At 41.6% G+C, this 12,478-nt stretch overlaps 1 protein-coding gene across 1 annotated transcript; it reads right to left on the bottom strand.

Moving 5' to 3' along the window:
• Nucleotides 1-426: 426 nt before the first annotated feature.
• On the bottom strand, nucleotides 427-11,611 carry cul2 (cullin 2). The gene is made up of 21 exons (XM_076721371.1): nucleotides 11,515-11,611; nucleotides 10,221-10,359; nucleotides 9,401-9,503; nucleotides 9,200-9,294; nucleotides 7,087-7,192; nucleotides 6,825-6,907; nucleotides 6,559-6,655; nucleotides 6,217-6,327; nucleotides 4,811-4,973; nucleotides 4,594-4,718; nucleotides 3,738-3,845; nucleotides 3,472-3,531; nucleotides 3,234-3,362; nucleotides 2,923-3,009; nucleotides 2,619-2,771; nucleotides 2,447-2,524; nucleotides 2,288-2,354; nucleotides 1,890-2,092; nucleotides 1,687-1,788; nucleotides 1,467-1,583; nucleotides 427-1,229 (listed from the first exon to the last, which is right to left on the bottom strand). Exons 2-21 carry the CDS (start codon nucleotides 10,337-10,339, stop codon nucleotides 1,098-1,100), a joined length of 2,238 nt encoding a protein of 745 aa, XP_076577486.1. The 5' UTR covers nucleotides 10,340-10,359; nucleotides 11,515-11,611; the 3' UTR covers nucleotides 427-1,097.
• Between the last annotated feature and the right edge of the window lie 867 nt (nucleotides 11,612-12,478).

Raw genomic sequence — 12,478 nt, forward strand, 5'->3', positions numbered from 1 at the left:
TTTCTCACTCAGTTCGCTCGCGTCAGCACCATGGACAGCTGTCAGACCACAGCTGGCTCACGCGCCCACCCCGGGGGCGCTGTGGTGGTCGTACTGCGTCCTGAACGCGCATGTGCGCAGGACGCACGACGCTTCTCTAAATGCTTTCATTTTCAGTTTCTCTGTCAGTGAGCTCGCTATTAACTCGCTAGTATTTTACTATATTAATTAATATATATTATATATTTATATGTATTTTTCAGTGTATTTGACAGCTTTGAATAGATGTTTGAATAGAACTGAACCATTGTTAATATTAATAACAGCTGTGCTTTTCCTGCTACAATAAGTCAAAGGTTATGTAGCGAAAGACTTCAGGCATCACAGTGCACATTCAATGACACGCAATCCTTGAAATGATTGACATATGGATACACTTGACAAATGTTTACATAAAACTTTTCAGTGTTTTTATTTATTTATTTGACAAGCAGCAGGATCATGTTTGTCACCTCATTTTTTCTTTACATTTGAAAGTAGATACAATAGTCAGTATACCAGTTTTATTACAATATTTTTTCCTAACTTCGGTACATTTAACAAAGAAAGAAAAATGAACACACAACAACTGCAAACGTGAGAAAAGAAAGCATGTTTTTAATGTGTAGCCACCAATGTGTCATTGATGTCACAACTACCTCTTTCCCCGGATTTCTTTTTTTTTTTTTATCCTTTCTTTTCGGTCGACTAGTATGTTTATCGGCTCTTTCCTCGCCAACAGCTATAGGCATTTTCTTTTTGTCGTTGGACGCACAGGTGCGTGGCACTGGTGATGTTGTAAACAGCTTAAAATCAGAAGGTGGGCGGGGTAGGGAGGAGGGTGGTGGTGTTAGCTGGCTGTCTGACGTGACACGATGACCTTTTCTCGTTTTCGAAGATGGAGGCACCAGTCCTGCTCTCAGTCACCGCATAAAACCACAGCAGACAGCGACAGTCCAAAACCTAAATTGATGAATGAGTCTGTTTTCGTTATTTATTTCATGTTTTTGACCTGCATGTGCCGGTCAGTCACACAGGCGAGTGTTTGTGCGCAAGTGCTCCCGGCTTGGCTCTTCTGCCTATGCGACGTAGCTGTACTCGTCTGCTGACGTCTGGCTTCGCTCAATGTACTGCTTGTCGATGAGCACCTCGATGCACTTCTTGATCATGCTGATACTTGGGTTGAACCTGGCTTTGGACTGATTGATGACCTGCACACAGGGATATTTGAAAAACAGGCAAATAAAGTTAATTGAATTCCACAAAGACCTCTGAACGATATCTGTAATATGGATATATTTTGATTATTTTTATTTATTGGCACCAAAAACACATCATTCTGATCACTGTCCTCTGAACTTTGTTTACTTCCTGTTTGAGTGTGTGTAAAAGCTATTTCCATCAACCCCTCATACGATGATGAAATCAGCAAAAGGACTTCCACCCACCTCCTGGATGAGGGCGTTGTGTCGGAGCACCTTGCGGGCCTTCATGATTCTCACTATAGCAGCTTGTAAATACATTTTGCGGTCCTCGTCTACGGCGCTCCTCGTCTGCTCCATCTCCTGATGAGACAGAGACATGCGAGAAGTGTTAAGACTACAACACAGCTGCCGAACAACAGTGTAACAGCAAAGCTCGAGAAGGACGGATGACCATGAGTCTGACCTGTGGTGTGTCTTTCTGCATTGATGTTGTGATCTTGAACTTTGTCCTTTTACTGGTGAAACTCATATTTAGCGAAAATGTGGACTCGGTTTCGATCTCCTCCTGCGAGCAGAGCGGAAGCAGAAAGGCATAAGTCAGTACCGAATACAAATGACAAGACGCCACGCTGTCAGGCTCAGCCGTGGATCCATCAGGGCTCAGACCTTTTGCGAGTCGTGGTTGAGCATCTTGACGTCCAGCAGGGACTTGATGGTCTTCTGAAGCTCCTTCTCGTTCATCTGGGTGCCGTCCTGCAGCTCCTTGTAGGTCACCGTCTGGCTGTTGTTGAAGGCCAGCAGCACGGCCATCTGGTAGGTGGTCACCATGGCAACGTAGGGCTTGGACAGGTAGTTCATCTTCACCTCACCTGTTGGAGACGACACAACACAGTAATTAGCTTACTATTTACCCATTTCTTTCTTCTTCCATGATTCAACCTGTTTGGGTTTGATACTGTTTTTTGTTTAGGCTGGTTATTCTTTCACATACTGGCTCACGCAGATGCATTTTCACCTTCAGATCTTACATAATTCAGCTTTAAATAGTGCATGTGTGTTTGTACCTGTACAGAGATAGTGCAGCCAGGTCAACTTCCTCCCACTGAAGTGCTGATTATAGAACAGCTCAAACTGTAAAGAGGAGGCGAAAACAGATTCAAATCTTTAGCCGTGTGAACCTCAACAACTGACAATCCAGCTGTGCTCCACAAGAGTCAACTCACCATCTGCACGCTCTTCTCTAGCTCTTGAGGGATGGCGAATGTGGAGGAGGGGACGTGTGTGAGAGGCCAAGCTCCAGCCTGAAACCACAGGGCACATACCACAACATTACACCGCTGTAATAACGAGGCCGACGGTCTGCGCCAAGCGAGGCCACGTCCGAGTCCTCCTCACCTGTAATACGTAGATCTGGAAGCTGATGCCCAGGTCCACCACGGTCTCCTGCGTCTTGATGAAATTGTTGAACTTGTTGTTGAGGTCGGCACTCACGCTCATGTCTGTGTACATTCTGTGGAGTTTGCTCGTGAACTCGTAGCCACAAGCTTGCTGTAGGAATGAGGAGGAGGACAGAGAGCTTTGAACAGAGGGGCTAAAAGGTAACGTATAGGAACATTTAATGAGTACGTCTCACCGGACATTCAAAAGAATGACATGCTTCGTGGGCTGCTACCACCCCCGACTCGCTTTTTGGATTTACCTTTAGTTTGTTGATCATAGCTTCTTCTGAGTCCATTGACAATGATAAACCGTGTATTAACCGCTTTGCTAGCATTCTGGCATAAAACTGTGGAAAACAAAGAAAAGCAACACTTGAACAACAGAGCTTACCTTTGTTGACTCAAAAACAGAGTATTTTGGGATGATTGAGGATGCTATAAATGGACACACTATGAAGCTAATACTTCTTAAACTATTTTAAGCTCGTGTTTGTGCATCAGACTGTCGGCAGATATTTGAGGTAACATTTGTTTGGTTGTTATATTGCAGCGTCAGAAGAACTGTGGTCACCTTTTGAAAGATGTCCTTGTCGTCTATGTACTTGAACACTGTGATGAAGCTCGTCAGCTTGTCCTCCACCTCGTTCTCTGTCATTCCCTTTGCAGACTTTTTCAGCAGATTGTCACAGTATTTCGCCAGCTGGACAGAGACACCAGGAGGGACATGACCTGGTCAAGGCACTGTGTATAGTACTGTGTGTGTGTGTGTGTGTGTGTGTGTGTGTGTGTGTGTGTGGGTACGCACTCACCAGTTCAGGGGCTTTACAGATGGACTTGGGCTCCCTGAAGTTCACCACAGACGTCAAAGCCTGAGAGACACACATCAAATAAACACACTCAGTCTGATCTTGAAACACAATTACCCACTTTGACTGTGAACACGTTCTTAACTGTAGTTTTGCAGTTACAGAGAGCAAGCCAGGAAAAACAAAAGAACTCACTCATGCCATCTAGTGACTGATATGGGCATGTCGTTTAATGAGGTGAGAGCTGTTAAGAGTCTGGGGTTAAATACCTTATCAAGCGCACTCATGAAGTGCTGATCTCCATTTAGAACTGTGTTTATGAGCTGAACAAATTTACTGTGAACCTCCAGCACTGACTCCACAAACAGGGTTGGCATCTAGAGAAGCAAGAAGAGACAGACAAAAGTTGTATTAAATATTATTCACAGCTTAAGCCAAGAGACAAAAATGACATTTTTACGGCACTCGAATTAATGAATTTCTGTTGACTGTAAAGCACTGGGGCCCTACAGGCAGAGGGCTTCAACCTCTACGTGAGGAGAAGGGACATGATGATACGGAACAAATACAAGGCCATGGTTTAACTTAAAAAGAGCACATTATGCAGTTAAATTAAGATCCTTCCAGCTTCAGCAGCACAACAAGCTGTGATTAAAAATAAATGGAGATGTCACAGTTATTTCTGGCCCTCTCCGGTATCAAGAAAAAAACTTGATTGTGCCATTTTCTAAAAAAAGGAAAAGCAGCTTGAAAACCCACAATGCTGTATGTATGAGTACAGGCATGTGTACCCAGACACACACAGACACACAGACACACAGACACACAGACACACACACACACACACACACACACACACACACATAATGTTGTATCACTGACCCCATGGTGACATAATGCTTTCTCGAACCATCACAGCTGAATGCCAATCCCCAACCCAAACCTGATGCTAACCTGAAACCAGCCTTAACCCTCAAAAGGCAATCAGGACCCATGGGGACCTCGATTTGGCCCCCTATGGTGACAGCTGCTCAGCGTGGGATCCTGTGCAGTCAGTTTAAAGCTCCCATCGTGATATAAACAAACACACACACACACACACACACACAGTGCTGCAGTACTAACGTTTTCCTGAGAGAGGTTACTGGTGCCTCGGATGCCCTCGTTGTGGATATGGACCTGCAGCTCCTGGATCATGTGGGGCAGCCCGTTAGCCACGGCCCGCAACAAGGTGTACATGTTGGCCATGTCTACACAAAACAACACAACAGGACACAGTTTGAGTCCAGAGCCACAGCTGTGTGTACACTGCATTAGGACACAAAGACAGCAGTGGACTGACCGTCTCTCTTCTCCTGCCGAATAATGTTCTGGCACTCCCCATGCAGGAACTGCAAATGATCTGCCACCATCCTCTGCTGGCATTCATGGATGACTTTGGCATAGGAGCTGGGGTGCAGGTACTTCCGACATCTCATCTCTTCGTCTTTCAACCGCCCCAAAACCTGGAGGAAGAGAACGATGGAAGGAGAAGGGTGGAAGTCAAAGAGCTGACATTTACATATGTGGGTTAAACTGACTGTAAGTGAGGAAAACAAAACAGGTGACACCACACAGCTCATTATGTGACCTGAGGAGACATGTAGTAGTTTGATATTTTGACTGTTCTTTTGTCTGAACAAAAATGAAAATTAGGCTCTTTGAGAGTCTGACCAGATTTAGTTGATAATGCACTCTGTTTTTCAACCCAGTCACATTTTTGTATTAATTAATCTTTTTAGCAGACAGAGGACATGTGGTACACTGATATTCACTGAAATCTGAAAACACAGCAGGAACTTTTAAAACCCTTTGACATCATGTGCTTCAGGTTTATCTTGAAGGATTCTAAACAAATGCTACAAATTTGCTTTGAAATGTGAAACGCCTGTCAAAACCTTTCACGGTTCACTGTATGAAACATACAGGCCAGAACATCGTTCTGTGGTGACGGGGCAGTCGATCTTTATCAGTCTCCATATAGTTTTGAGCACACACACGCACACACACTCACAGCATGCAGCATGTTAGGTAAACTAAGGAAGAAAGAAAAAGCTGCCTTCCCACAACTAAAAACTGGGTCAGATAAGGAACTGAGCCTGTCCTGAGAGGAGGGCGCTGCACTGTACTACAGTCTGTCTGTTGCTGCTCTTTCACAGTCATATCACACACTGCCCTAATGCCTGCTAAAGCTTTAATGATGATCCTGTTTACAGGCTGGAGGGATAAATCTATCAGAGAAATCTGATTATTGCCTGAATGAAAGAACGAGAGAGAGAGAGAGAGAGAGAGAGAGAGAGAGAGAGAGAGAGAGAGAGTCAGCTAGAGGTGCCCAGGGGTGTGTGATCTCAGCCTTAGTGGGTTAATGGTAGAGCTAATACTCAGATTAAAACTCTTATGTCACCCGGATGACATGACCTGACAGTTGACACACACAGGCCCTGGGTGAGAGTACACTCATCTGATGGATGCCGGTGTACACACAGATACACACAATCCACCCCAAGCAAGACACCCAGTGTTAGATATCACAAACTCATTTCCAACAACAAGCAAAGCAAAGCAGCTGAGCTACATCTGTGGGTTCTTTAGGCCAAGCAGAACACAAACAACCCCAAAGCAAAGGTAAAGCAGGGTCAGAGCAGCACTCAGGGTCACACACACTGCCAGAACGCTCACATACTTGCATTATCTGTTCATCTGTCCTACCTTCTCCATATATTGTGAGCAGTTGGATTCTTGCAGTAGATTGGAGGCTTCCTGTTTGTAATACTCTCCCGTTTTTGTCAGAAATGGCCCTTCGAAGATTTCCTGATAAAACTGCAACACAGGCAGAGAATGTGGCCCACATAGGATTTAGCATACATGACTGGAAATTCACTGAACTTAATGAACTGTACATACTGCGGATAATTAACAAGAAAAACACTGCCTGTTAGATTTTAACCTCACTGTTCACATTATCAACATTATGAATAAACAGCCTGTGGATTAATATAAAGACACAGTACAAACAGGTGTAATCGTCTGGGCCATTATTTGATGTCTCACCTTTAGTGGAAACTTCTTCTTGTACTGTTCAACATGAACAAAGGAGTTGATGACCCCATGGATTACCTTCTGGTTGGGGTTCTCGCCACAACGATCACTGAAAGACACAAGGATGCTAATGTTAGGTCATTTGTTTGTAAGTGCACAGCAGCCCAATCAGAATACATGTCCAGACATTAACAGAGTGAAAGACTGGAAAACAATGACAGCAAAAAGTGGAATTCAGAAAATCATGATTTGTAGCTCAGCTTGTGTGAAAAACATACTTTTTGATTTCGTTCAGCAACATCCGGATCAGGACAGCCTGAAGGGGCTCGATCATAAGCTTCCTCCACATATCTAAGGCCAACTGCAATGACACACAAAATGACAGTGTAAACAGGCCCTGGTGTAGGTCACTGTAGATGGGCAGTTTGAGGTGAAATCAGAGTGCTGAATCCCACGAATCTCTCCTTAACTTTATCTATTACCCTAGTGGGCACAAAAGTGTTGATGTGCAGGAAGTTTATGAGAAAAACCAGTCAATACCTCTCCAATCTCCATGAGCGGCTCATTCATGTCCACTCCCCCGTAGCCGTACTGTAGGTCTGCTTCTGTCAATTTGTTCTTCTTGATGAACTGAGTGTTGAGGTACCTGAACAAAGTGGGGTTGGAGCTCAACATGTTAAAATATAACTTGCATCAAGAGGAGATGTCATCTAATATCTAGCGTGTGTGTGCAGTTCATTCTTTGGCTCCCCTAATGGTCACGCACTCATTCTGTGGCTACTGAGGGTCAGGTTAGCCACTCAAAGTCAAAAAGTCCAGGATTAATGAGCAAATTAATGAGCCAGAAGCAGATATGAAGCCATTTTATTACTGTTCTCTTGAGAATATGACTGCAAGTGTTTTCATCTTGTATTCCAGGCAATGGCAGATGCATCAATACACCAACTACAGTCTATGGATGCAGCATTCCTTTGACTCAATTTCATGGTTCCAGTGACACAGACTGTTACCCAGTAGGCAAAGACAAAACATGGAATTAACGGGCTGCATTCATGTTTTCAGACCCGACATTAATACCATTAACCAGTCAAACACAAGTTATTTATATCAGTTTGAAAGATTAAAAACAGCTCATTAATAATAGACCAGCACATTAAGATCAGACAATATTAAGAGAAACAGTGAATTAGGTATTCTTTCTTATTAGTACCTTCATCAAGATTTTGGATATTTTAACCCTGATTCAAATTACTTCGTGTTATGTATAAGGAGTTGACTGAAGCACTAAAATCACTGAGAATTATATCACCACAAGTCTGCAGCTCTTCAGAGCATTTTAGCACACAGTTTTGGTCTTACAGCCCACACATTTACTCTATGGTTGTGTCTCACTGCTCTCATTAACCCTCTGCAGGCAGCAGTTTCCCACAAAAAAACTCTTGTAGTCCCACTGTACAATACCTGCACTACTTGCCTGCACTGAACAACAAAAGTGATCAAAAGAGACAAAGTCATCTTATTGGCTGGCAAATGCAGTTAACTCTCAAAGGAATCCACAAGTAAATGAAAAGCAGGACAACCACCAGACAGACTGACGCACAGTTTGATGGCTGATCTATGTTGGCTGATTCAGTCCCTAAATGATGTGTAGTTTTCACAGCTGTGCTGCCTGCCTCCATCTGCAGTCTAGCCATCACATCACAGTCAGACAGATCTGATTCTTCTCATACAGTGAAGTTTTGACAAGCATAAAACACCAGTATCAAGGGTTAAACGACAGCTAATATAAAGGCTCGTGTGCTGTACGGCTGACCATGACACCTGGAGAGCGGACGTGTGATTGATTCAGTTGACACTTCAGTCCAGCTTCCACTACATGATGATCTATGTTTGACAGGATGAAAACATACACACACATTCGCACAGAGATCAGCTGAGGTTAATAAGTGACCCTCGTCTATATTAAGATCTGACCACTATTATGCCACCACTAAAGCCAAGAGCCTCCCCTTCTCTCTCACTCACACTGCCACAATAAATTACAAAGGCATATGTATGCACAGACAGTCTGGTGGGAAGTACACATAAAAATAGATCTGAAAGCTCTCCAAGGGAGTATTGATTTAGAATGAATCAGGACACACCAAATGCCTGCTTCCACTTCACACCGCCTTTCTAGGTAATATTTTAAGGGTACAAAAAGTGTAGGCTGGAATATTGTTGCTTGTGATAGAATTAGTATGCTCTGCATCAAAGGACCGTGACACACCGAGCCAACGTTCAAGAACCAGCGCTGACAAAGACAGACACCTGCTTTGGTTCAAATCTTATGTTAAAGGTTTTACTTGAACACACCACACTGACAACAAAGACAAAAAAAAAAAAAAAAAACGGCCAACCATTTTAACATCACTGTGAATTTAAGGAAGCAGTCTTATGTCATATACTCAGACTACAAACTGAGAATACGTCTGATAAAAAACAAAATAAAATAACTGGAACTGTAACAACTTTTTTCAAAATGTGGTGATGTGTTTGTGAAAAAGATAAATGCAGCACTAAATGGTGAATCAGCATTGTGACTCACTGATATGACATACACTCTATCTGTATATCAAGTGGAGACAAAGGACAGAACAGGCAGTGATGTTACCTGTACAAGCAGTCCATGTAGTCAGCTCCTTTGCTGTACTCATCCCAGTATCTGTGGTACATCACTAAAACCTTCTCCTCTGATTCCAGGACTTTCTGAAATACACACAAGCATGACAGCTCAAAATGCTGAAATTAAAAAAAAAAAAAAAAAGAGCACTAAACACGTTTTTCTTTGCTGGCCATTTCTGTGAGTGCTTACCTTGTACAACTGCCGAACATGATTCTCCAGAAACACCTTGGTCTCTGTGTATAATCTTTCACCCAAAGGCTCTGGGTACGCAACGCACAAGGCATAAATGTCACTGGTGTCAGAATTCAGGATGAATAATGAGGGCAAACACAATTCTACCATGCACAGACGTAAATATATAATACATAAAGATGTAGTCTGTAAATAACACTAGACAGAGCATTTGCTATAAATCACTTCACAGGTTGGCCTCACTTCATATTTTTTAATTATTGTGTCCCCTGGATACGGTGACATCACTGAGGTCTTCTGACTGAGGCCTTTCAGCTGTCCCGACATCTCGACTTCGAAGCTGTTAAAAACTCATCTGTTTCATAAGTGCTTTATCCTGTAATGTGTGCTGGCCGTCTTGTTTATTACATTGTTATTTCCTGTTTGTCTTTCTATTTTTTCTTCAGTGATTGCACTGCACAGCAACTTGTAACTAGTTTCAGAAGGCTTTATAAATAAAGTTTACTTATGAGATAGTGATTCCCTACAAATACATTAATAAGTCAAAGTTGGGCCTCTAACTCAACAAGCCGCTCTAAATTTAACACTGACATATTACATTTTATTTTAAAAACATATGGGTAAATTAATTATCCAAACTATAGCACCAATCTGAATTAGCCATATTTGGTGTTTAAAGTCAAATACATACAATTCTGTGTAACCTGGCAACTGGTTTACTGTACTGAGCAGCTGTGTGACTTCCTGTCCATAAACATTTCTGAAACTCTTGTGATGTAATTTAAATTTCAATATGGAGCAAGTTGAAATAGGATACGAGAACCGGTCATTCCACGTGGCTCTCTCCACATAGTCGAGCATCACAACAGCCTTGATTGTCGTCAGTAGCTTGTTCCATGTCTCGTCGAAATCCACCACCCGCGGCTTTAAGGACATTGTACAGTTTCTCTTTCAGCCTGACAGAAAAAGAAACACATGAACACAGAAGTGATTACAGGAATTTAAAAAAAACAGATTGGAAAAAGTGCTTAGCTGTTAACTTCAGTTTTGGTTTCATTAACATCCCCTCGCCTATTCTTAAGTTTCCAGTGATAATATTCCCCAAATGAATGGATTATATTTTAGTGGTGAACTAGGCATAAGTGGCAGCAGCAACACAAAAACACAGCAATTCTGGGCAAGATAGAAGAATAAACATAATGGTGAAAAAACGTTTTTATGAAGCTCATGACAGTGAATATATAGTAATTACATAATTATGTCAAACTTTGTTGTCATATTTTTTAAAATGATATTATTCATCATATAGACTTGAAAACAGCTTTAAACAAGAGTAACTACATAACACAGATGTCAGGATATAAGGCAAAGTAAACATGTGCATCAACAGAAATGAGTCAAAGGATAAATAGCCTGACTCTAAACAGCTGCTCACATTACTATGGCAGCAACAGATGAGATAAACATTGTGCTCAAGTTCATAGGGGTAACACTAACGTTCATCAACAACGAACACATATTCGGTATTAGTACAAATGCAGCTGTGCAATTTACCAGGTGAGACTGCTGCATTTAGTAATATGTACAATTCTATCTCTGTGCCAGAAGAATCACAGATTAACTGCAAGTAAGAGAAACTAGGCCCTGTGTTGTTTCTCGTCATTCATACCAGTTGATCTCTCGTTAGAGAAAACATTGCAACATCATCATGCAGCTTTTCTCGCTAACCACTTCACATATGCCGATATCCGTCTTTCGAAAGGAAACATTAACCTTACGAAATAAACAGCCTTCTTACCGTCATGATAAAAGCAGCTAAGTTAAGGTTACTAGCTAGCGGAATGCCAATCCCAAAATAGGATGGCTAGCTAAAAAGCTAACTGGCTTTAGCTAGCATGCTACTTCTTCCTGCTCAGGTCCCAACAGTTTTGAGGCATCGGCTAGCAGTCAGTCAGCTAGCAGGAGGCTAACGATAGCTCAGCTATCGCTAGCAAATGGTCATCTTCTTTGCAATTTCCCCACATTTGTACTGACAGTTCGGCAAAACATGTTGCTGTTGTTAAACAAAAGAAGTTACTGAGGTCAAGCGTGGACTTTTGAATAGTACGTACCTCTGTTCAGTATTAATTTGTTATAAAACTCAAGTTTCTCCGCTGTCACAGGCTTGATTTGTCTCACTTACAGGTCTTCCCTACCTCTTGGATTATACCATTGTACTATACGGGGGTGTATTATGAACAAGCGTAAATTGTTCGTAAAGCTTTATTGCTTCTTTACCGTGGTAAAGTATCTTTGAGATTTTTTCGATTTTAAATAATGTATTCCATATCTATACATATTAGTGAGAATAACACCAAATCCACACTGATCCAAATCATAAGAACACCCATATATCCATGGTATCGCCTAAAACTACGGAAACCTCTTAGGAATTGAGTATTAAAAAATAACCACAGACGTTCTGTGTGGGCTATAATGTATATCAACTGTTTAGAGAGAATAAACATTTTGCCTTAAAGTTAGTTCTACACCGCGTATATATATACAGAGATTCCCCAAGCGAGTATTTAATTTTATAAGTCGCATATTTTGACAGAAAATTCGTTATTATAAATTGACACGCTCATAAAAAATTAAAGTATTTTCCAAATAATGATTTGTGTGGTGAATGCCATAGAAGCCTTAAAAATCACAAGAGGATGCATTTGATATTTTATTATATTACTTATCTCGAAGTAAGAGCAGAAAAAAAATCAGCCAATCACGATCGTCAAATAAAAGTGCTGCTAACATCCTTTGGGGTTGCCCAGATTGTAAATAACGCTACTGACAAACACAGTTTATTACGGTTTATTAACTGAAGCTATCTTTTTCTTGATCTCTTAAACTAGTCGGATTGCATACAACAGGTAAGTTAACTACAGCATAATGAATGAATTAATCAATTCATTCATCAAATGAGTTAACAAGCTACAGTACCAACAACTTTTTCAATGCTAGGTAGCTAACAGGACACTACTTTTTGTCATTATTTAACAGCTATATTTGGAGTGGTTAGCCAATTTTTGACAGCTA

The sequence above is a fragment of the Chaetodon auriga genome, chromosome 21 (assembly GCF_051107435.1).
Source record: "Chaetodon auriga isolate fChaAug3 chromosome 21, fChaAug3.hap1, whole genome shotgun sequence".
Taxonomy (NCBI): Eukaryota; Metazoa; Chordata; class Actinopteri; order Chaetodontiformes; family Chaetodontidae; genus Chaetodon; species Chaetodon auriga.